This window comes from Coptis chinensis, chromosome 7 (assembly GCF_015680905.1).
Source record: "Coptis chinensis isolate HL-2020 chromosome 7, ASM1568090v1, whole genome shotgun sequence".
Lineage (NCBI taxonomy): Eukaryota > Viridiplantae > Streptophyta > Magnoliopsida > Ranunculales > Ranunculaceae > Coptis > Coptis chinensis.
In genome coordinates, this window is record NC_141462.1 from 20673960 (window position 1) to 20700628 (window position 26669).

At 39.0% G+C, this 26669-nt stretch overlaps 1 protein-coding gene across 1 annotated transcript; it reads right to left on the reverse strand.

The window, feature by feature from the left end:
* Positions 1-7531: 7531 nt before the first annotated feature.
* Positions 7532-25779, reverse strand: LOC147486546 (uncharacterized). Its single transcript, XM_086573767.1, has 3 exons — positions 25239-25779; positions 7830-7886; positions 7532-7743 (listed from the first exon to the last, which is right to left on the reverse strand). Exons 1-3 carry the CDS (start codon positions 25777-25779, stop codon positions 7532-7534), a joined length of 810 nt encoding a protein of 269 aa, XP_086429893.1.
* Positions 25780-26669: the final 890 nt, after the last annotated feature.

Here is a 26669-nt window from a genome sequence, read left to right on the forward strand (position 1 = left end):
GATGAAGTGAGAGGGTTGGCGTTAATAGGACAAATGCCTCCAAGTTGAAAGGCTACGGTTGCGGCTATTAGTGGCTTGGCGGGAATGAATAAGTTGAAATTCGACGATGTTGTTAGTATGATACTAGCGGAGGAAATTCGAAGGAGTTCGGATGGGACCTCGACATCGGGTTCGGCTTTGAGTATCGAGAGCGAAGGGATGCATATGCACAAGGGTTGTGGTAGACCGAGAAATAAAAGGGGGAGAATGAACTTGCATACCCCTAGTGATGAGCCTAGAGATGATAGTATCATTATATGTTACAATTGTGGTTTGCCTGGCCACTATAGTAATCGATGCCAAGCACCAAGGAATGATAACTACAAGAAGAATCAAGAAGCTAATGTAGTTGAAGTGGAAGATGATGCTTTGATATGTTCGATGGAGAACAATAAGGAGTCTTGGGTTTTAGATTCTGGCACATCATTCCATGTAACCTCAAATCGAGAGTTCTTTGTGAACTACACCAAAGGTGACCTTGGAAATGTTTTTCTTGGTGATGACCAATCTTGTGCCATTGTTGGCAAAGGTGATGTCCGTGTCATGTTGAAAGATAGGACATGGTTATTAAGGGATGTTTGACACGTTCCGGATTTGAGGAAGAATTTGATTTCGGTGGGTCAATTGGCTAGTGAAGGATTTGTTACAATCTTCATGAAGGATACTTGGAAAGTCTCTAAGGGTTCTCTAATAGTCGTTAAAGGCGACAAGGATGGTACTCTCTACATGACCGCACACAGGTGTGGGTCTAATGTTGTGGCAAATGGCAAAGAGGATCCAAATGTTTGGCACCGCAGACTTAGTCACATGAGTGAGAAAGGAATACAAGTCCTTCACTCCACTGGTAACCGTTAGAGTTGACGGACTTTGACTTCTGCAAGAATTGCATGTTTGAAAAGCAGAGAAGGGTGAGTTTTCAGGAGATGGGTCGAACTCTGAAAGCTAGGAAGCTTGAGTTGATTCATACAGATGTCTAGGGGCCAGCTAATGTCTCTTCACTTGGCAGAAAGTTATATTTTGTGACTTTCATTGATGACCATACCAGGAAGGTGTGGGTCTATTTCTTGAGACACAAGTCCGAGGTATTGGAAGTGTTCAAGACGTGGAAGGTCATGGTTGAGAATGAGACATGCTTCAAGGTGAAGAAGTTGAGATCCGATAATAGTGGACAGTATGTTGATTCAGGTTTTGAGAAGTATTGTGCTAACAGTGGCATCAAGATGGAAAATACTTTGCGAGGGACACTTCAGGAGAATGGGGTCGCAAAGCGGATGATTAGAACACTGACAGATAGGGCTAGGTGTATGCGTACACTAGCAGGCTTGCCTGAGCAATTTTGGGCAGAGAGTGTTAGCACAACAGATTACCTGATCAACCGAGGACCGTTAGTACCTTTGGATTTTAGGATTCCAGAGGAAGTGTGGAGTGGGAAGGATGTGAACCTTTCCCATTTGAGAGTGTTTGGGTGTGAGTCCTATGTGCACACTAGTGACCAAGCTAGGAGTAAGCTTGATGTCAAGTGTACTTTCATTGGATATGGCGATGATGATCTTGGTTATCGTTTTTGGGATGACCAAAATCAGAAAATTATTCGAAGCAGAGATGCCTTGTTCAGTGAGATGGTTTTGTACAAGGAAAGAAAAGAAGCACAACCCGTGGAGCCGGTTACAGACAGTGACACTGAGTATGTTGAGTTGGAAGGCTCTTATATGAGTCGTGGTGTTGTGAAAGTTCCACAATCAGATGATGATAGTAGTGACTCGGGTGAAGAGACTACGCCACCAAGTCCATCTCCACCACGTGCACTAAGGAGGTTATCCAGGCAAACTGTACCGAGCATGAAGTATCCTCCTTCCACCTATTTATTTACTGATGATAGTGAATCTCATTGCTATGATGCGGCATTGGAGGTTGGTGATGCTAGCAAGTGGGAGCTTGTTATGCATGATGAGACGAAGTCCCTCGTCTTTAGTGTCACTTGGGAGTTGGCCAAAGTACCCAAGGACATGACTCTACAGAGCAAATGGGTGTATCGAGTCAAGGAGGAACATGATGGTTTCGAGAAATATTTGGCAATGATATTCTCTCCAAATACTTTTCAATCAGTGTTTAGTATTGTTGTAGTGGAAGGTTTAAATCTTAAGCAGTTAGATGTGAAAATTGCTCACCTCCATTGTGACCATGTTGAGGAGATTTACACGTGACAACTGTTGGATTTCCTACGGAAGGATAGAGAGAATGTAGTACGCAAGCTGAGAAAGAGCTTGCATGGTTTCCAACAAGCCCCTAGGCGATGGAACATGGTTTGCATGCACCCGGATACATCCCATGTAGTGGGAGTTACTTGGAGGTTTATAACTAACCTTGGCAAACATCATTGGGAAGCGGTCATGCTCTTCGAAATTTTGCCAGCTTTAAGAAATTTCGTCCCAAAGCCCATTTTCTCACCATTTTCTATATGTACCTATATAAAGGAAATAGAATAGGGTTTTGAGATAACTTTTAAGAGATTCATTTCTTGGGTATTTTGGGAGCTCTATTGAGCTAGGGTTTGAGTGAGGCCTTTTGTTCTTGATTCTTGCTACCTCTTGTAAACTCTCCAATCTTTACTATAAAGGAAACTCGGCTCTTGTGTGGATGTAGGTAACATTTACCGAACCACTTTCAATCTTTGTATCTCTTTGCATTATTTACTTCCATATTTATTGTTGCTATGAATTGTGATGATAAACTAGTGGTTTTGTTTTGTTGAGTTTGTTGTGATAACTACCAAAGTCTTGGGTGGGTGATTTCCTTGGTGTGATCTCCAAGTTGAAATAATTTGGGATAGAAAGTAGCTAGATTGAGGTGTGACTTTCTAGTGAAATCTCCCAACAGTTTATACAAATTTACACAAACTAAATATTTGGCTTGGGAAATTATTTGGCCGAGGTTATGGAACCTTATTGAATCAGTTTATTGTTGCAAGAACATGGATGTAATTTAAATAACTGAAATAAGGAACCACATGTTGCCTTACTGCAAGTCTGCAACTAACGATCATGCAGAACGAGGCAAATAGGTTTGTGTCCAAACTTAGAAGATCAAACGTACTATGTCTTGGCAAGCACAAGTAATTTGTTATTGAAAATTCAAGTAGTTAACACAATTGTTATTGCTTGATTTCAGTTTCAATTGGGTACTTTATTTTCTAAGTTCCACTCTATCTATCTACCTATCTATTATGGAGGCATGATTCACACAAGATACTAGAAAATGTTCAAACAAATTAAATGACAAAGTCAAAGCTTGTACAAGTACTTACTTTAGATTCGACTGAATGGGTGAGGTGCTTGAAGAAGTGTTGTATTGGAGGCCTACCTAGTAAGGTTGCTATTCACTCCCTCAAGTACTATTACCTAAGACAGTATCACATTGTTTTCTTTTTTTCTTTTACACTTTCACTTCCTGTAATTTCCTTCCCCTTTTTTCTATACTTAATACAATTCTCAGCTCATTTAGAAAAAAAAAAAAAAAAAAAAATTACTGAAGTTGCAGCTTCAGTTGTTGATAACAATACAAAAGTAAAAGAGGATCCCATAGATGAAAATTTTGTTTCATTATCATAAAATGATGCTAACAAACAAGAGGTCAAATGAAAAAAGGGAATGGGCATGGTACTAGGTTGGCGGAGTAGCCAGAAGCTGGTTTTCTAAGAGTCTCCACAATCCCGCACCAAAACTACCAAATCAAAGATTTACAGCGGTTACTTGATCAATATGAAAACACCATAAGAATCTTTAGTATCAAGGTTTGTGTTCAAGAAGCTAGGAACTTGAGGAAATGCAAATGCTATATTATTACTGAAAGTGCTAATTTGAAATTTTAATATATGCTTTAAACATATATTAAAATTACGTAGTTAGAAAGGAAACAGCAGAAAGCTAGATATAATACCAACATCGAAAGAAGGATTGCCTATCCGGCCTATGTAATTAAAATAACTTTGACACCGTCTAAGAATCCAAAATAAAATGCAGATATTATTCTATTCGTAATAGGACTCTATATGGAGTTTCGAACCGGTGCATCGAATAGTGATTGTGAGGGACTAATATAAACAACCTCATTACAAACTGACAGTCTCTCGATGAGATCGCCGAGCAGGTCGCCCGAATACTCATTCACAAATTGCCATCACGATGCGCCATCAAAACAGTCAGTAACGGACGAGCCAGCTATCTCCATCAAGTCCAGAACTTCAGTCACGCTCATCAATGCTTCGCCATCAATGCTTCATAAAGTCTCACATCAATACGACCTAATCTGACGGAAGAGAAGACAAAGGATCACCAAGAAGACTATAAAAGGATCACCAAGAAGACTATAAAGGATCACATCAATACGACCTAATCCTTCCAAAAGGGCTGGAGGAACTTTATCCATGGAGGATGGATCCATTCCATCCGCTCACCCCAAATCGACTCCATCCGCCTGGGTTGGATTGACTCCCTCCGAGAGATCACCAGATCTACTCCATCTTCCCCCTAGGCTCTCCAGAAGAGACCTCTCTATCTACCACACCAAATCTAATCACACCAAATCATGAACTACGTCTGACTTGATTTAGGTTCCTCAGGGAGAACCTGATATGTAGGAAGTTCGTCCGGAACGAACTCAATCATATCCACAATCTTCCCCTAATTTCCCCCAAATCTATACATCTATAAGGTTAGACCAAACTTAACATTTACATTGGCGCCGTTTGTGGTCTGATCTCTTGAGAAAAACCACATTCTTCAAATCAGTTTCCCTCAAGCCCACGAAGTGTGGAAAGCCTATAGGAGCAAGTCAAGAACCTAGTCAGCCAACTTGGGACAATGAACGAGAGCATTAATTTCCTCCGGCAGGAGAACCTGACGCTGAAAAACCAGGTCACAGCCCAGAGTTCGAATGGTATCACCACTGAGGACAACATTAACGAGGTGAATCAACGAATCAACGAGCTGTCCAAGCAAATCGACCAGAGCACTGTCAAGCGCAATGCTACACAGATCGTACAAAAGATGTTGAAGACGTATTGGGCTTTCCTTTTCACAACTGAGCTCGCTCCTTGTCAGACAGTCTACAACACGAACTAGGGGCTAGCTTCAAAGAATGCGTACAAGATCAACTCAAAATCAAGAACGCTCAATGCGAATCATACACTAGGGGCTTTGCCAAAGAACAGTCGCTCCGACATGAGCACCTCACTAATCCAGAGGTATCTACCACCATTAGCCTGTATTAACAACTACATGCTAGTTCACATTTTTGCAGGTCAACTAAAACGCCATGCTGACGACATACAAAAGATCTAATCAAATTCAACAGTCGTAACATCAACTATGGAATGACCACTCAGTCTACTAAAATGCCACCCAACTCACAGATCGTTCACAAGAGTCTCGCCAACGAAAGACCTATGCTTTTAGGACCAGTTTAGGATCGAGCTATTATGGTTTCATACCAATGGACGACCTCGTCCAGGAGCAACTCATCATGTACTCATCTTACGAGCTCACTCCAAAGTGACTAAAGCCGAGTGGACGACCTCGTCCAGGACCTACTTATCATGTACTCGCCTCACGAGCTCACTCCAAAGTGACTTCAGTCGGGTAAATAGTCTCACCAACTGGGGACCTATACTTCTAGGAACAGTTTAGGATTGAGCTATCATGGTATCATACCAATGGATGACCTTGTCTAGGAGTAGCTAAACAGGTACTCACCTCACGAGCTCACTCCAAAGTGACTCCAGCCGGGTAAATAGTCTCGCCAACTGGGGACTTATACTTATAAGTTCAGGATTGAGCTATCATAGTATCATACCAATGGACGACCTTGTCCAGGAGCAACTAAATATGTACTCGCCTCACGAGCTCACTCCAAAGTGACTCAAGCCGGGTGGACGACCTCGTCCAGGATCAACTCCACATGAACTCGTCTCATGAGCTCACTCTAAAGTGACTCAAGCCGAGTAGATGACCTCATCTAGGAGAAACTCAACTTTGGAATGGGCACTTAGTCTACTGAAGTGCCACCCAACCTACAGATCGGTCACTCATATGCAGGATGATCTAAAGCTAGGAGCAACTCAACATGTACCCGCCCTACGAGCTCACTCCAACGTGACTCAAGTCGAGTAGACGACCTCGTCTAGGAGCGATTCAACAGTCGAACAACTGGTACCACTCAGTCTACTGAAGCGCCGAAACATGAACTACATCTGACTTGATTCTGGCTCCCCCCGTGTGCTTCCCACGTGTGGAACTACTCTCTCATCAGGTCGCCCCTCTGAACAAGACAACCTAATGAGAAGGGGTTGTGTGAGGGACTAATATACACAACCAATGTATATTATACACGTATCTAGCACAACTTATCAAAGAACACTTCTCCCGATGACCTCAATACGAATTCATAGCGAACTGACAGTCTCTCCAAGATATCGCCGAGCAGGTCGCTCGAATACTCATTCACGAACTGCCATAACGAACTGTCATCATGATGCGCCATCGTAATAGTCAATAATGGATGAGCCAGCTGTCTCCATCAAGTCCAGAACTTCAGCCACGCTCATCAATGCTTCACAATCAATGCTCCATAAAGTATCACATCAATATGACCTGACCTGACGGAAGAGAAGACAAAGGATAACCAAGAAGACTATAAAAGCATACTCCATTCTCCTTCCAAAGGGGCTGGAGGAACTCCATACATTGAAGATAGATCCATTCCATCCGCTCACTGCAAATCGACTCCATCCACTGGGGCTGGATCGACTCCCTCCGAGAGATCACCAGATCTACTCCGTCTTCCCCTTAGGCTCTCTAGAAGAGACCTCTCTATCTACCACACCAGATCTAATCACACCAAATCATGAACTATGTCTGACTTGATTTAGGTTCCTCATGGAGAACCTGATACGTAGGCCGTTCACCCGGAACGAACTTAGTCATATCCACAATCTTCCTCCAATTTCCCTTAAATCTATACATCTGTAAGGTTAGACCAAACTTAACCTTTACAGTGATATTGTACCTATATTCATAAAAAAACTAATACAGGAAAAAAAACACCTTAGACATTATTATTAAGGGTTAGTTGGACTTACCCCCCCATTACTAGTTGCAATTAGTGTTACCCCCATTGCAAGATCCAACGGTTACGAGATGATTTTTTTTTTTTTAGATGAAGAAATCTAACCGTTGGATCACTCAAATGGGGGGGTATCACTAATATTTTTGAAAACAGGGGGTAAGTCTAACTAACCCTATTATTAAAAAGACATTTTAAATCGGAAGAGGGTGCTTGTACATGCTTCTCAAGTTCTCCGACCCATCAATATTTATTAAATGCGACTATAGGACTTCTTACATTGTGCTCACCATCAGACCAAACCAGTGATGCCAAGTAAAATTTTAAATCATCCCACGATGTAGCCGAAATCATGACAACAAAATATAGCTTCTCATTTATGGACTTGAGGGCCAAGAACATTGGGTCTAATATCAATTTTCAAGTTGGAAGGAGATGTGATGGTTGCTTTGTAAGTAGAATTTGCAGCACCAACATCAGTAACAGTCCTTGAAAAAGTAGTGTTGGCATCAACAAACATTATGGAAGGGTGGTTGAGGTCCATCACAGATCCACTAAAGTTCTTAGGATAGCCACTTACATTACCTGACATAAGTTTTAGCATCTCAGGAGAATACCCTTCGTTGCATAAAATTTTTATGTAGTCGTCTTCCATAGCGTCATATACTAACCTAGATTTATAGCCTTCACAGGATCAATATGGCTAACACCATAACCGAACTCAGCATCTGCGTTAGTCATTGAATTTAAGGATAGATAATTACAATGAACACCTTATTTAATATAGTAGTTAGTTGAAGTGTGTAACTCCGATTTGTGTACATATGTAGGAAAGCCTGCATTAGTGCACAAATGTATTAAATGAAGAACAAATTGTAGGAAACTTATTCCAAAAATATACTTATTATTAAGTAAACAAGAAATCAAATTGATATGAACAAACCTTAATATCAACAAACAAACAAACCTTTTAGTTCAACGAATGAACCTAATTTACCAATAATTAAATCCGAGCCTAGTGATGATCACTATGTCCTTAAGACATATTTTTCCCCTCACGGTGCTTGAAGGTTGATGGGAAACTGTCTCCCAAGATAGAACAGATTTCCTTCTATAGAAAGCTAGCACTTCAATTCTATAGACTCAGCGAACACAACATAGTATTTGACTAAGAACAGGGGGAGAAGAGAAAGATCAGAACTCTGTGTGATATGGTGTGTCTTTCTCTCCAAATTCATCCACTATTTATAGATGAGTGGTGCCTCTTCAAAACAACACAGTGACTTTTAGGAAAAAGTAAGCAACTCTTTGAAAAGTCACATGTTTTGAAAAGACACACCATTTCGACAAAAGCACTATTTCGAACCAGTGCCTATTTCGAAAGATCACACCTTTTCGGCATGGTGCACTATTTCGAACCAGTGCACATTTCGAAAGGTTGCACCTTTTCGGCATAATGCACTATTTCGAACTAGTGCACCCTTTGGAAAAGGTTTTTCTCACTTTACGTACTATTTCAAGATAAAACCATTTCATCTCAAGTGGGATAACTTGGGAGACAAATTACTCATTCATATATCAATGGATTTGTGCAAAGCAAATCAATTTTTCTAACAATCCCCCACATGAATAAAAATTTGCCTTCTTCTATCATAAACATCAGATTTTTGTTCTTTTACAAATGAAAAGATACTGCATCAGGTCCAGTAGCATGGGAGGCCTTCAACTTGCCTTAGTGAAAGACAATCAGACTTAATTGGACGATCAGTAGACTTCAATTAATGTCCTTGAACTGTCAGCTGTTTGTATAAACCTAGACAATCATCTTCACGCAGTACCTTCTCGAATACTGTTGGTTCTCACATTCGAGTTCATTTTGGCCTTGAACACTTCTTGGTTTTAGAGAGTGCTTTTGAGACATTTGCCTTAAAAATCTTATAGAAACGGCCCTACTTCACACTCACATAAGTGATTTCTATAAAGAGTATCATGCAATACTCCACTTGGATAACATAACTTTCCAAGATATAGTAAATCATTAAAAGCTTGACTTATCTTGGGTCCCGCGGTAGATATGCACTGTCTTATATAGGAATGGGTTAGAGTATATTATTTGTAACGCCCGTATTTGAAATACGTATTTATTTATTAATTAATTAATTAAATTATTTATTTAAAATTCCCTGGATTGGATTTGGGATATGTGGGCCTGATTTCTAGGCCCGAGTCTGTATTGGGCTTAGGTTTCGAACCCAAGTATATATTCATATTTTTCTAGAGAATAGGGTTTGGAGATAAAAATAAAATAAAAAAATGGAGGCGGAGATAATTAGCTCGTTGGCTAGAGCATTGGAGCGCGACGATTCGGATGATGAGGGATTCGTGGAGTTTTAAGATAGGTGAGTAGATTAGTTTTCTATTTCACGTCTAACTTTACCGTTAAAGGTTTCTTCTCATGTTTTCGGTTCATTATTCTGTTATTATTATTCGTCCTGTCGTTGTTAAAATTGGTTAAACTGTATTTTGAAACTCTGTTGGATTGCTCGAACTCCGGAGGCCGTTAATGGCATCGCGAGTCCGAGATAATGGATTCGTCTTCTGATAAACACGTAAATGTTACATATATTTACACCCAGGGTTATATTAGTTAGTTCATTTATTTCATTTGTTTGATTTAGTTTTTGTGTTTCTAGTGACTTTGCAGGGATTGGAGTTAACGTGGAAATATTAATGCATAACTACTGTTTTGTTAGCAGTACATTCTAGGGAGTAGGCGTTGATTGAGTTAGTACAATGGTTCTAGTTGGACTGGCATGGAACGTATATGGTGCCAGATCAGTCGAGGGCTTAATCTATGGGAACTGGCGGATATGGGGCCTTAAATATATTGGCTCAAGGATGCACGTGAACAGTACAAGCTTGCGGGTTATGGGCCGACATCTAAAGCCTGAAATCACATGACTAAAGGAGGTGCTGAAGACCGGACCATGTGCAACTAAAGAGACCAGCCTATAACCAAATAACAAAGCCCATATACTCAAAATCCCATACCCACTAACTAAGGGTCACACCATTCTCCATCCGGCTTGATGTACCATAGCAGCCCTTAGCTCCTTCTCCAGTTTCCAATTCGTGAAATAGAAACCAAAAGCTCCTCGAATCCCGGTGATACAAATCGAACATATCAACACCAAAGTCCAAATAACAAAGCCCATATGCCATTCCCACCATAGTACCTAGCTACCAGACTACCTGATCAGCTTCCACCTTCTCTTTCACGAACAGAAGCAAAGACCGACTTTGCTATTCCAGCGATCAAATCGCCCAATCCCGAATTTCAGGCAAATCGACCGAATTAGATACTCCTAATTCAGATCAAACTCTCATTTTTAAACCTCTATATATACCAATAAAAACCAAAGAAAAGGCTCTCTACACAACACAGCAGAATTAAGAACAGACAGAAACGTGGAGGAGGATTGGAGACGCACGAAAACCGGGAACGAGACGAAGGGAGGCCAAGGAGACTTCACTGTCAACATGAGTTCTCCTAACCTTTTCTTTACTTTCAGTTCCATTAATATGACTTGCTAAATTATTTAGCTAGGGCTAAGATGAAGCCCTAACCTTTGATGTAATTATTTTGAGATTGGGTTTTTATGGTTATAATAATATTTAACTGTCAGTCTTCTTTCGTTACATTCTCGATCAATAGTTGTTATATTCTTGCACCTTGTATGTCAAGCATCCTAGGTAGTGTGAACTGATTAACTATTAATCATAGCCTGATATCTATTGTCAATATCAAATTTAGATATTAGTTGTGCCGTTAAAAGACAATTAATCTTTTAAGTTCGATCTCTAGTGCTAAATTTCGGAAGATGCTTTTATGTAATTGTTTTGTCACGATAACATCTTCGGGTAAATATCGAATTCTCATTCGAGTGTTTCTCGTATTAAACTGAAACATTGAACCCCAGTCCTAAAATATTTATTGAAAAGTCTAGAGTGGATTCTGAAGTCCTAGTTCCTCTCCAATCATCTGAACCAAATTCTTTAGTTAATTGCTTTCATAGAAATTAGTTAAATTAAATAGTTTTAGATAATAGTGAATTCCAAACTCCATCCACCAATATTGTTCGAATTAGGATAAATCACAAACCCTAAACCCTAATACTTGTTAGTCCAAAGTAGCAATCCCTATGGGATCGACCCGTTTGCCGCAACTATTTTCAACGATAGCTGTGCGCTTGCGATTTAACTAGGGTTAGATTACTCCATTTAATTAGACTGACTAATTTCCTATCATCTTCTCATTGTTAAAATTGGTTAAACTGTCTTTTGAAACTCTGTTGGACTGCTCGAACTCCGAAATCATCAATGGCATCGCGAGCCCAAAAACAATGGAATCGTTCTGCCTTTTTCGTTGTTTAATCTCTTTTTATTGTTGTTGTGGTTTTGTATTGGTTGGCTGATGTCGGGGTCAAGTGTTTGATGTCTGGTATTGAAGTTTGGTTGGGTGCTGTCGAAGCTTCGACAAGCGTTAATGGCGGTCGGATCTAAGGTTGATACTGCGATACTGTGGTGGTGTTGATTTTGTAGTTTGAATTGTTATTTTGTATTGTGGGTTGGTTGATTGATGAATGGGGGTAGTGAGGAGGTTTAAGTGTTGATTGAAAGCTTCAAGGATGCGACAATGGCGGTCGGATCTTGGTTGGGGAGTGATTTTCGAAGTGTATAGGTTAGAGTTTTGTGTGTATTAAAGTGGCTGGGGTTTTTGTAGAGAGTCCAACCGCTGGGTTGAAATGGGATGGAGAGGAGAGGTGGTGGTGGCCGGCGCGCAAGCAGGTGCGGTGGTGGACCTGCAGCTGAAGAAGATGACCTGATGGTTTCTCTTGGGCCTGGGGCTTAGGCCTTAGATGGTTGCTGGGCCGAAATCTAATTTTGGTTGTTGGGCTAGTTTCATTTCTATTTGTTTTGTTTTGGGCCAGTTTCTTTGGTTTAGGTTGGGCCCGATTTAGGTTAAGTTGTTTGGGTAAAAAACTAATTAGTTTTCTTGGGTCGGTTTCTAAGTTTTGTTGTGGGCTTAAGTAATTTTTGTGGACCTGTGGGCCGGAACTAAGTTGTGTTTCTTTGGGCCAGTTCTATTGTTATGTTGGGCCAGTCCATATAAATTAAAATAGATCCAATGGGGTCTTTAAATGTTTAGACTTTTGGGATTTGGTTTCGGGCTTTGATTATGGACTTTTGACTATATAATTGTGCTACGTTTTATGTTGTAAATTGTATGGACAAATCAAATGTTAAAATGGTGCGGAAGCCTGCATAATTGGTTAGTCATTATCTAAGAAAGATTTGACGTTGAGGTTGTGTATTTTTAACACGTGACGAGATTGAAATCTTAGGAGACATAATATTCCTAAAACGTTATAAAAATGTTAGGCGGTACGTTTGGAGAAATTATGACATTAAGTGGTGTGTGGAAATTGTTGTTATGTTAAGTGATATCATATGTTAGGATCTCTATTAAATGCAATATCTTTGAGAAATGGATATAAACGCGTCATTATTATATATGTGAGATGCTACTATGAGGTAGTATAGTATGTGTGAATATTTTCCCACGGGATTGTGGCTTAGTGCAATAATATATTGGCACGTGAAAGAATGAAAGTTGTTATGAAATGTATTGAGATAATTCTAAATATATTTGGTTTAGTGCAATAATGTATTTGACATGCACGGGATATAGTGAAATGATTATTCTGATATATAAAGGTATGACACTTGAATAAATTATATAACGAAAATCCTAGAACCTAGCTACCACAACTCATGTGATTTGGCCCTAGTGAAGGGCGTATGTGATACGATTGGCCCTTCTGGCGTTTCAGTGAATCTGAATGGCCCTTCGGGCGTAAGTAATTTGATTGGCCCTTGTGGCGTTTCAGTGAATCTGAATGGCCCTTCTAGCGTAGCCGAATAGTGGCTTGATTATTCCGTTCACAAAATTAGAACGAGACGCGCAATATTTTATGCCGAAAAGTGGCAGTACTTACATAATGGCTTTCGTGTGAGGGTTACCTGGTGTGCGGCATCCCGCTTAGGGTAGTTACGCACGAGTGGTTCATTATGTGAGGGGAGGCATGTGGATGTACATGTTCGGCGTTGGGAAGCAATTGTGGTAGCCAGGGAAACTAGGTAAGACATAGATATGACATGATTTTAGGGACACGCAAAGAAAGCCTTAATTAATATAATTATGGTAATATGTTGGTTAATGATATATATTTAGATAGATGATTGTATATGGTCAGAAGGGTGGGTCAAACTAGTTACTTGTGCAGAGACGACCCACTCTGTAATTGAGCATAAAATGCGGTAAGTATAGAATATGTTTGGCTGGTTATTAGTTTAGTTAGAACCTAAGGCGCCTCGTGGAGGAACTAAATGCCTTTTTATTATGCGTATAGTTTGTTGTGTGGTTAGTGGGAAGTTAAGGCGCCTCAGTGGAGGAACTACCTGCCTTACTTATTGTAGTTAAGAATGTCGTATTAGTTATTAGAAGTTAAGGCGCCTTGGTGGAGGAACTAACTGCCTTATGGATTGTGTATGTATATGTATAAGTATATGTTGTATTTTAGAGCTACTCACACCAGCATTTTTATAATGCTGACCCGATTTGCATGTTTGCTTATCGGGTGTGTTCATTAAATGAACATAGTTGATAACTCTTGACAGGTTTAGTGTTGAAGAAGGTTGGTTGCTGCTTATGGTTTGCGTTAGCGTCGCATTTCAAGATAGGATTTTGTTTTCCCTTGAGGTGAAATAGATTTTCAGTTGAGACAATGTTATTTGTATTTTCATTTGTAATTTTAAATAAAGAGTTATTGAAAAGAGATTTGTAACCTAATCTTATTTGTGAAATTTTGTAATGAAGAGGACTTTTGTTTAATTTTAAATTTTTATTGGTTTTTAATTATCCGTATATTTAAACTGTTTATAGGTTTTTGGAAGTTGAGAGTGCATCACACCTTGAAAATTGAAGAGTCGGGAACAAATATTGTTTTTCCGAATTCTGTCGAAATTCGGGGTGTGACATTATTACTCTCCAGTGCTAACTGAGTCATAGACATAATTCAGTTGGCCCTTTGAACCTAGATCTTGGGACTCCAGTCAACTATGTTGGTTTTTCCATTATGAGGACTCTTGGTTGATTATCTCAAAGGCTTTAAGCCCATTCCCTTTAATAATCTTTCCACTTGCTCTCTTCTTAAACCTTTTTGAAGAGGAAGTTTGTAGGAAACTTATTCCAAAAATATACTTATTGTTAAGTAAACAATAAATCAAATTGATATGAACAAACCTTTAATATCAACAAACAAACAAACCTTTTAGTTCAAAGAATGAACCTAATTTATCAATGATTAAATCCGAGCCTAGTGCTGATCACTATGTCCTTAAGACAGATTTTCCCCCTCACGGTGCTTGAAGGTTGATGGGAAACTGTCTCCCAAGATAGAACACAAATTTCCTTCTATAGAAATCTAGCACTTCAATTCTATAGACTCGGCAAATACAACATATATAGTATTTGACTAAGAACAAGGGGAGAAGAGAAAGATCAGAACTCTGTGTGATCTGGTGTGTCTTTCTCTTCAAATTCATCTATTATTTATAGGTGAGTGGTGCCTCTTCGAAACAATACAGTGACTTTTGGGAAAAAATAAGCAACTCTTTGAAAAGTCACATGTTTCGAAAAGACACACCATTTTGGCATAAAACACTATTTCGAACCAGTCAGTGCCTATTTCGAAAAGTCACACCTTTTCGGCATGATGTACTATTTCGAACCAATGCACATTTCAAAAGGTCGCACCTTTTCGGCATAATGCACTGTTTCGAACCAGTGCACCCTTTGGAAAAGGTTTTTCTCACTTTACGTAATGTTTCAAGATAAAACCATTTTATCTCAAGTGGGATAACTTGGGAGACAAATTACTCATTCATATCTCAATGGATTTGTGCAAAGAAAATCAATTTTTCTAACACAAACAACTAATTAAACTACAAATAAGATTACCAGTAGTCATAAGGGCAGACTTGATTGCGGAAGGTGACCAATCTGGGTGGAAAATCTTCAAATAAACAATTGTGCTAGTAAGATGGGGACATGACATGTATAGAAGTCCCAGAAATGATGTTATACTTAAAGGACCTCAAATCGCAAGTGACACTGGCCTGAAGGTGAAGCCTCCAGGCCAGTGACCATGTTGCAAAGATATCTGCTCTAGGGACAGTTACATCTGGCTACAATACGGAAAGTAATACAATTATCGAAGTAAAACAATTATATAAATTGAAGTGCAGTACAAAGAATTACCAAGGAAAACAGGAAAAAGGTCAACAACAAAGAAAATTAACACTTGCCTTAAGAATGTTAATCGTAATAGGATTAGGTCCATTGGAGGAAAATGAGAGCGCTTGAGTCTTCCAAGGCCTCACTCTTCAAAATGTTTGCCACAAGGTTTCTGTTAACTACAATGTCAGAAACAGTATAAATTAAATACTGATAGTGATGCGGAATAAAAAGAGATTTAGAAGAAAAGATGCAGAGATCTTCAAAAGGGGGAGTAGATTTAAGGAGGAAGAAGATTGAATAAAAAAATTGTAGAAGTTGAGGGAGAAAAGTATAATAGGTTTTGGAGATTTGATAATTTGATAATTTGATAATTGATAATTGAATTCCTGAACTAAACTACAATGGCCTCCTTATATAGATAAACCATACTTGATAACGAAGAAACCTAAACTTTTATATCTAACCTGCACTTCTAAAGCTAATTAAACTATAAATAGAAAATATTAAATATTCCAAATTCCTAATAAATAATAATTTTACTTTTCAAATAATAATCTTAGCACAAAAGAAGGAATTATGGTTAGAAAGAGGGGATAGTAATCCTACATCATTCTTCCCTTCTTTTGAAAAACTCTACCTCGAGTTGATGATAAGAAAGAAAAATAAATAAATAACATTATTTTGTCAAAAATAATATTTTCACAATCTTTCTAATGCTTCTTTCGACTTCTTGGGTGAAATTTTTGTAGTCTTTTGTTTGAAGTAAATACATGTCCGATCCAAAAGAAGCTTCAAACGAACTTTCAACGACACTTGTTACAATATTTCTTGCGCTTTTTCAAATAACATGTAACCATTGGAGAAGAGAACAATGCAAACAGATCTTCATAAAATGGAAAGATAAAAGTTGGTGTGCACTCCCCTTCTTGAAAAAACTTTATCTATTGAAAAATCTCACATTTTGTCCAATTTGTAAACTTTGAAAGTTGGAATCTTCATAAGCAATATGTAGAGTATTCTTTGTAACTTGTGGAGAACAAACATAAGAAACAACATCTTCTTCATTCATAGTTTCAACTTCTTGAAGAGTATAGACTGGTGTTGGTTGAGGTATAATTAGAGTGGTGAGGAAATTTTTCTGTGGAGATATAGGACAAAGGGTCTTATGGATTATTGCAGAGGTGCAGAGGTGCTAGGGTTTGTAAAGGTGGTGGTGTTAGGGTTTGTAAAAGTTATAGTGTGAGGGAATGCTTTTTTGAACATATTCAAGAGTCTCATCTCCAAAGCTTCAAGCTTTGAATCAATGTTCTAACTTAAGCTTGTTGATAGCGTCGTCGATAGTGTCTACTAGTTCTTTCTTCGTATGCTAATAGTTATCATATATAATTTATTTATTTATTAATAGAAAGGGCATCTACTATACCTTACGAGTGAAGGATTCAATTAAAGTTTTAAGTTCAGGATCTTGTTTAATCTCAAATATACTGGCTGCCTTAACTATAGAAGAAGAAGGGGTGGAGTGGGAGTAATCGTTACCTCCCCAGTTGTTACTTTTCTTGGATTGATTATCTAGAAAGTTATAAGCATCTGTGGCTCCTTTACCTAGGAAATTTCCTTCATTCATGATATCTAAAGTCTCTTTATGATGTTGGGATAGGCGTTTGAAGAAGGCACGAACTAGTGTGTTTTTACCCAGATTATGATATGGACATTCTACTAGAAGATCAGTGAAATGATTCCAAGCCTCAGAAAAGGATTCTTAAGGCTTTTGGCGAAAGAAGTGAATATTTTGTAGCATCTCATCAGTCTTCTGTGGTGGGTAAAATTGTTCCATAAATAATTCTACTAGTTTTTCCCATGGGTCGACAAAGTTCGGCTTTTGTGCTGTTAGCCAAGCAGCCGCTTTGTCAGCTAGGGTGAAAGGAAACACCTTGAGCTTTATTTGTTTAGGTCTTACGTTAGGATAAGAACTTGTTGTATCCTACGTAAGTGTTGATAAGGCTTCTCATGGTCTAACCCATGGAAAACAGGTAGCAGATTAAATATATTAGGGGGGATTCTAAAATCTCCCATAGTATCTGCAAGAATTATGCAGGACTGAGGTCCATCATTTAAAGCTTTATAAAAATCAGAGAGAGGTCTCTCTACTATTTCTTCACCCATTGCTACAGATGTAGTGTTGGTGGGTGTAGGTGGTGTGTGTGTGTTGATTGGTGAATTTCTAGATAGGCAATTATTTCTGCGTCTACGATAAACTAATAGGGCAGGTTTATTCGTACCAGATCTTAATCTCATGCAAGTTTTAAGTCTAATAGGAAATTCCTAACGAGCATGCAACAATAGCTTGATTATTACTAGAATTATAATCCTCTTACAATAGATTCAAGGATGTATAGAGGTGTTACCTGGAGCGTCCTTGCTACGCGTATAAATAGCGTCTTCAACAGCCTTGAAGCACGTTTACGTTACTTGAACAATTATACGAGTACTGGTCTGGGTACACTGTGTGGATTGTGAAGTCCTATAAAAAGATTAACCTTATTAGTTATAAAGTTTTTAAGAATTAGGAAAATACTTTTTACTATGGGCTTTGTGTTGGGCCTGGATATCAGGCATGTGAAACGGGCTTTGGTAGTGGGTAGGCTTACTAATTTAACTACGATTAATTAATTAATAATTTTTTGTATTTTTCTATCAAACCAATGACCAGGTCACTTAGGAATTTTAGGGAGATTGTCCGTGCGTGCACGTTCCTTAATTAGAGAACCCCAAATTCTTTCAGTTTGCTCGACACCGTTTAGAATGAAGAAAAATATTTTTAAAAATTTTGTATTTTTTTAGCATACGAGTAATGTACTGTACTCTTGAGATAATTATGCAAATAATATTAAAAATCGAATGGACTGTATTTAACCTAGGGCACGTGCGCACTTAGCAACATGCTAATTTGGGTGCAAGTCGCGATTGAAAGAGAGGTCCGGGTCACGCTCAATGTAGGCAAATGTGAGGCGCGTGTGCTCACAACTAAATAACTAGGGTTGAAATTTTCAGGGTCAGGTCATGGGAGGGTAGGGAGTTGGTTGAACAACTCGTATGCTCTCGAACAGTAGCAGAAAAATTTGAAGAAACTACGAACAGTGTTTTCAGTGCGTGGTTTGTGAAAAGTAAAAACAGTGTTTTGTAAACTAAATATACGTGATGAAAACGAACTAGATGGCAAGCGACGCCATTGATAATAAATAATTATCTATTGCTGGAATAGTAGATATGAACAGTTATGGAGAACAATAGATTATCAAGATATGAAACTCTCTAAATCATAGAAATAAAGAGGAGAGTAGTCGTGTTCGCCCACTCTAGTCGTACACTACTTGGATGCGAGTCTAGCTTAGAAATATGCTTTACTAGTGAGAGTTTAAACAATAGATATGAGGTAAAAACAGTGAATTTAAAGTGACAAGAGAAGATATTATAAAGGTTTAATCCGCCACGCGATTCAATTGATCGACTATTAGTTAGTATCAAATCACTTGTTTTAGTCCCTAGTGAACATCAAGTCCTCTCAGATCAAGGTTTCACTAGCATGAGAGTTTAGCTCCACCACAAATCTCTTTGGTGGTGGCTCTAAACTCTAGTTCTCCATTATGAGCTCTATCTCTAGTTACTCATAACGAAGAACTTGAAATTTTTATTTGCAAAATAATAACTAAACTACTAATTAATCATCCTCACATGGCTTCATAAACCTCTTCTAATGGAGGTTTAGCCTTGTATCATTGGAATCATTATACTAAAGCAATAAAAGAAAGACATAATTGAAATAAGAATTAAAGAACTAAAACTTTTATTGATTGGGATTTAATGGAGGCTACAACCTAACATTATTCTCACCCTAAAGAAAGTAAAACTAATTAAAAACTAAAACTAAACTAATTATTAACTAAGGAAAAAGTATATATAGGGAGATGGATTGTTTAGCCTTAACCCTCTTTATATAGGAGAGGGTTAGGGTTACATTTTCGTGCATGGGCCAAAAAGGGGACTTTGGGCCTCTAATGTGAGCCCAAAGTCCATTAGGTTAAATCTAAAGAGGCCACAGCTATGGAAAATTACTTCCGTGACCTTTTTGTCTATTTTATAACTCTACTTATGGCAAGGCTAGGTCCATTGGAAAGTTGATTCCGAGCCGGTCGTTTTGACATAAAGTAGGCCAATTCCGAGGCACGAGTCCAAAGATACGGTTTGTTGAAGTTCTATTGACTTTTCGATCTTTTTCTACTCGGATTGATTTTGACTTCCCAGCTTTGACTGGGCTTGAAAAAGGTTTTTCTCCATGATTCTTGGGCTTTAAAGGCAGAACTTCCTCAGCAATTATCTTGACTCGTTTTCCATGAAAAAGTGGTGCTTTTAGTCACCTAATCAACTTCAAGTCCTGAAATACATAAAAACACGTAAACAGTGCTAACTCTAATTTATTATAAATATAATTGGCCTAAGTAGAATACTATTAAGGGGTTTAAACTACATTTTTGGGTGCTTAGTATATATAATATCGTAATTCGGTACCATAGTGAATAATTAATTGGACTCGTGCAATTTTAGACCGCTCAAAACTAATCACTACTTTGCTACGACTAATTTAAGTAACTAGGTACTTTAATGATACCTAGTAGACTAGATTATGTAACTATGATAGAAAACCCTTTTAGGACTTTCTATGAGTTTAAATGAGCGAAAGTGTATCATGTTTTGTCTCTGACATTCTTTTTAATAAAATTTCCTTGTGTGCAAAAAAAAAAAAAAAAACTAGGTACTTTAATTCCCAAAACATCAATTTACCTGTAAAAGACCTCATCTTCCCAGTATCCAAAACGGACGATAAAAAAAAGTCATGATTCACTGAAATACCGAGAAAACCCTGCAAAAAAGATTCAAACAGGCAAAATTTCACCAACTAACATCCCAAACTTATACAGAGACCTACTTTCCAAGAAAAATGCTTAGCTGTTTTAATCAATTATAACCAATTACAAAGAAACATTTTCCATTAAGGAACATAAAATTACCTCACACAAACAATGACCTCAGACAAGCAATGGTGTATATGAAAATCCAGCAAGAATGTAAAAAGAAGAGTCTTTCTTCCAAGAATTAGCAATCACATTGTAATCTTGCAAGAATCTGAACAAGAACTAAAAAATGCGAGGCAAGAATCAGTAAACCAAAGTTAAGAGGAGATTTTTTTATAAAAGCAGAGAAACAAACCTCAAACGAACAATGCCAGTGTTTTTGAAATCCAGGAAGAGAATGTATCAAGAAAAGAATCAACGAACATGTTGAAAGCGAGAGAAAAATAATTAAGAACTTCAAGATAAAGTTACCTAATTAAATGAATTGATCAGAAACACAGCTGTAACACTATTTTTCCAAGATTGAGCAAGAACCAATACTGTTTCTTGCAACCACTTGAAAGTGCAATATGAGAGCCAAAAATTTGTGAGGCTAAAATTGGGAGAAGAAGAGAAACAAAGAGTGAAAGAGAGAATGTTTTAGAGTTGATGGAGAAGGAGGGAGAGAAAGAGAGAATTGAGTGAAGAGGAAGGAAACTTGGTAATGAAGAAGAATGAGAACAGAGCGCGGGTGTTCTGTTTTGTATGTATAATAATAAAATAATCTTTGGTGAATTTGGTTGGACCCCCTTAAGGCATCTCCAATGGAGGTTGTAAACCATGTAGAGTGTAAAGTTTACACTCCAAATGTCAAAAATTCTTTTCAATAGGGGTGGTATACCGTAGATAATAGAGTATTAGTTGATAGAGGAGGTGGGGAATTCCCCATCTCACTATCAGTTGATAAATAGCTCGGGTGACACTTTAACTAACGTCCGAACAAAAAAAATTTCGGATGTCACTTTAAGTAACGTCCCTTTCTAATTCTAAAGTAATTTTTTAACTCGGACGTCACTTAAAGTGACGTCCTACACTTAAAGACACGTCCTAGTTTAAATTAAAGAGAGACATCACTTTAAGTGACGTCCGAGTTTAAAATCTAATTTTTTTTATACTTCTCCATTGGGGAGTATAGAGTGTGGATATTTATAGGCTATACAATAGTATGCAATTAGAGTTGTAAAATCCTAACTGCACCTACATAGAGCCTGGGTGGAGGTGTAATTTTACACCCCCCCCCCCATTGGAGATGCCCTTATACAGTTGACTTGTTTTGGCTTTGTTGCTTTTGACCCCTTAGTAATTTCAAGGTAACTTGTGCAACTTTAGAACATGTTCGGGAGTCGAGCTAAAGAATGTTTGTTCAAGCTCTACATATTTTGTGCTGCAAATTCTGGCAAGCAAGCTATAACCGAGCCGGGTAGCTCTGTTAAATAATAAATACTATCATACTAATCATAGCACTAATTCAGCTTCATCTGTCTCGTTTTAAACGAGTTTTGAATAAGTTCGGGTCCAAGCAAAGCCCAAGTAGCTCAATGTGTTTACTAGTCCTGCTATAACAATGGTCTTGAATCTTGATGCTAGGCAATCTGGCATTACAATTTGGTAGCCATTTAAGAATTCCTATCAAACAACAAACTCAATATCAATCAAACTCTAAGTTCCATTTCTTCTAGGTTTGAGTTTCTGTTTCATGTTGAAGTCTATCTGGCGCCTATAAATAAGACTAATACATTAATCCTTCAATTAAACTTATTTTTTGTTCAGTTGCACCAACATGTCTATGGCTACCCTCACAAGTCCAAACACAAGAAACACAATGCCACGTAGAATTCAAGTTCATCTGACGCCACCCCTGAATATGTTATGTCTTGCCTGCGTACTTCTATTTTGTCTTTACATTTTTGTGATGAATATTTGGGGTTATTTGACCAAAGGAAGTTGGTGGTTTGAACATGAAGTTAGGGATGTGCAAGAATTACGTGGGACTGTGTTGCTCGGTGTGGCAATGTGTGCTACTTACCTTATACTTCTCTTGGTCTTAATATTGGTAAAGTCTACAAATCAATTAAGATACTCGATGTAGATGTATAGATTTCTACCTATAACCTGATGTTGAGAATGATTGGGAATTGCTACACTTTTTCTTTGGGTATGAGTTGCCTACGTATCAAGTTTCTTGGGTCTACGTGAATCAAGCTTTATGTAGTTCATCTCTCTATACTTATAGGTGTTTGATCTGACTTTTCTTATTTGCTTCAGGCCGTTGTCAAATGTAGATCCATATTTTGTGCTCCCTTGATGATTCACCATTACTTCTGTTGTTACAAAGTAAATGCTTCCTTCATTGGTGCGTTGACTGAACTTCAGGATCGCGATAGATCATTTGTTTCCATGTATGGCTATATTTGATATTTGGACGACCTGGGTTTGGATCGTGCTTACGTCCTTGTGGCGTAGTCTGATCTTGTGGTATACAAGCTATGCAGATACTACCTGGTAGATTGGACATGTGTGATGTAGTGAATGCTTGAGAACAGAAGGTACTTACACAACCCCCTTTATTTTTTACAGGTTGTCTATCTCGTAAGGACGAAACGGTTGAAAAAGAATAAAGTTGAAATAGTGAACACGTGCCACACAGCTAGTGGGATTTTGAAAATTGAAAATTTTGGAGATTATGCGGGAAAAAAGATTATGGATACTGATTCGTGGGCCCAAGTCATGCCGTTTTTGTGGGCGGGGTAAGTATATGTAATGATTTTGGTTTTTTTAGGTACTCAAACATTTTCTTTTAGGTTTTGTGTAGTTATAACTCGGTTCGCTTGCCAAGGCTATTCATTTTCTATCAGTTGCAATCTTCCAAAGGCCTCTTGTAGGTGAGAAATATGGTCGCCAGCCTTGGCGCTTTCGACTAATATGTCGTCTATATAGACTTCCATAGTGTCGCCCAACATGTCTTTGAACATTTTTGTGACAAGTCTCTGGTAGGTTGCGCCGGCGTTCTTCAAGCCGAATAGTAGGACGTTGTAGCAGAATGTCCCTTATTCAGTTATAAATGATGTCTTTTCCTAGTCCTCTTCTACAAGTGGTATATGATTGTTACCTCTATATGCGTCCATAAATAATAGAAGTTAATGTCCGCAAGTTTGATCTACTAGTATGTCAATCCTGGGTAGGGGGAAGCTTTCTTTTGGGCAGTGCTTGTTGACATTGGTGAAATCGATGCAAAGTCGTACCTAGCCATTTTTCTTTGGAACGGCTACAATGTTGGCTAACCAGGTCGGGCACTCGACCTTTCTGACTAATCCAACCTTTTTGAGCTTTTCTATCTCTTCATTGATGGCTTTTTGAAATTTGAGTGCTAGTTTCTGAGGTCGTTGTTTGATAGGCTTTATAGATAGATCTACGTTTAATTTGTGGTAAGCGACCTGAGGGTCGATTCCTAGCATATCGATATACGACCAAACAAATACATTTTTATTGAGAGATAAAAAATTGACAAGTTGCTCTATGAGCTTGGGGGTCTAAATCAGCCCCTACATAAACAAATTTTGGGTCATCATTTGTGCCCAAATTGACTTTCTCTCCTGGTTCGACTTGTGCTTATTTTTCTTTGAGCTTGTCTATTGCTGATGTTGGAGGGCTGGAAGCTTCAGGATCTTGTGGCTTCAGGATGTCGTTTGACTTGGTGACCTAAGTTTTGGCCTTGGTTGTTATGCTTACTTGATTGCATCGGTGAGCTTCTAGTTGGTTGCTTCTGAGCTCCATGATGCCTTGGGGTTAGGGGAACCGCAGGACTTGGTGTAAGGTTGATGAAACTGCTTGGATCTTGTGAATCCACCTACGTCCTAAGATAGCCGTGTATGATGACTTGACATCTATCACACTGAAGCGTGTTGAGGTCTTAACCATGTCCTCTTTTTCTCCAATGGAGATTGGTAGGATGACGTCTCCAATTGCATCTATGCGGTCTCCATTGAACCCGTAGAGTGGTGCATTTGAATCTATCATCACCGAGTCTGGTAGGTACATATCTTTGTATGTTTGGTAGAAGAGGATGTTGCAAGAACTACCTGGATCAATTAGGACTTGCTTGACTGTCCATCCATTGATCTTGACGTGCACTACCAGAGCTTCATTATGGGGTAGACACACCTTGTCGAGATCTTCTTCGGTGAATGATATCTCGATCGTAGATCGAAAGCTGGTAAGAGTGATCATCTCTGCTTTGTGGGATAGGTGGTAGATCTCTTGCAGTGCTCCTATACGCCAACACTTTTCACGATCGAAGGTCTCGTTGTTGGAGTTGTATGTAATCATGTGGATTACCCTTTCCTCTTCATGGTCGGAGGAGTGCTGTCGTCTGTTGTGCCTCGACCGACCTGCAGATTTAGATCATCGGGCAGTTCTGCTTCTGCTCCTTCTGTGTGCAGGTCGTTCATGACTACGACTCCTGCTTCTATTGCGGTTGGCATTCAGTTTATGCCTGAGGTCGTTTTCTTGTAAGAATTTTTTCAGCTTTCCCTCTTCGACTAAGTCTTGGAAGTAGTGCTTAAGGCTCCAACATTCATCTGTGTCATGGTGGTGGAGTTTGTGGAAGTGGCAGTACGGGCGTCATGGAATTTCTATGACCTTGTTGATGTGTGGCTTGAAGTAAGGGGTTGTCTTTATTTTCTTCAGGATATGGCCAGGCGCTCTGGAGAAGTTGGAGAATTCTCTCTTGGTGTAAGATGGCTTTTGGGAGTTGGTGCCTTTGTTGTTACCTGAGTACTGATTGCTTTCTTTAGGTCCCCTTTTGTCGCTTACTGCGAGGACCTCTTTGCCCTTGTGTTGGGCCATCCATTCTTCGTACTTCATGTACTTGTCGACTCTGTCGTCTAGGCGATTTGGCTTATTCCGCATGAGAGACCCTGCTAGTTCAGAATCGTTCAGGAAGGCGTTGGTGAATGCCGAGGTTGCAAAGCTATCCTTGAGGCCTAGCTCCATTGATAGCAATTCCTTCTTGAAGCGACCTAAGAAAGCCTGAATGGTTTCACCGTGTGCTTGCTTTAGCTGGAACAATGAGTCCAAGTCGGCTTGCTTCTTTCTGTTGTGGACGAACTCTGCTGTGAATGTTTCGACTAGCTTGTCAAAGTTGTGGATTGAATCAGGCGCTAGCGTATAGAACCAGTCTAATGCTCCGTCCTTTAGGCTGGCTGGGAAAAGTTTGCATCTCAGGTAGGCGAAGTCTGGAGCGCTGTAGAGTGCCAGGATTTGGCTGAAATGAGCTACGTGCTGACCTGGACACGAGCTGCCATCGTACATTGGGAACTTTGGCTAGATAAAATCATTGGGAGGTTGCTTGTCCCGGATTTCAGCGGTGAATGGTGACGCTCTGTAAGATTGGAGCATCTTTTGGACGATCTGGGCTGCGTTGGCCTTTTCGCTTGATTTCTCCAAGCGCTGGGTGAAGTCGTTAAGGCATTGATTGGTGGTGGTTGTGAGTGTTGCGACGCCGTTGTTATCAATGGTGTCGGGATCCATGTTGTTGGTGTTAGAAGTGGTTTGTTCGCGCAGAGTTTGGTTCTCTAGTTGGAGCGTGGTGAATGAGTCTTGGAGGTGCTTCACTTGATCTACGAGAGCTTTGAGTTGTTCTTCCATGGTGGTTTTACCAAGTTTTGTGGGTTTGAGAAAAATGGTATGGGTGTTTTTCTCAAGGAAACGAACCAGCAGACGGCGCCAATGTAGATGTATAGGTTTCTACCTATAACCTAATGTTGAGAATGATTAGGAATGGCTGAACTCTTTTTTTGGGTAAGAGTTGCCTACGTATCAAGTTTCTTGGGTTTATTTGAATTAAGTCTTATGTAGTTCATCTCTATCTATTTATAGGTGTTTGATCTGACTTTTCTTATTTGCTTCAGGCCGTTGTTAAGTGTAGATTCATATTTTGTGCTCCCTTGATGATTCGCCATTATTTCTGCTGTTAAAAAGTAAATGTCTCCTTCATTGGTGTGTTGACTGAACTTCAGGATCACGATAGATCATTTGTTTCTATGTATGGCTATATTTGATATTTGGATGACCTGGGTTTGGGTTGTGCTTACGTCATTGTGGTGTAGTCCGATCTTGTGGTATACAAGCTGTGCAGATACGACCTGGTGGATTAAACACATGTGATGTAGTGAATGCTTGAGAACGGAGGGTACTTACAC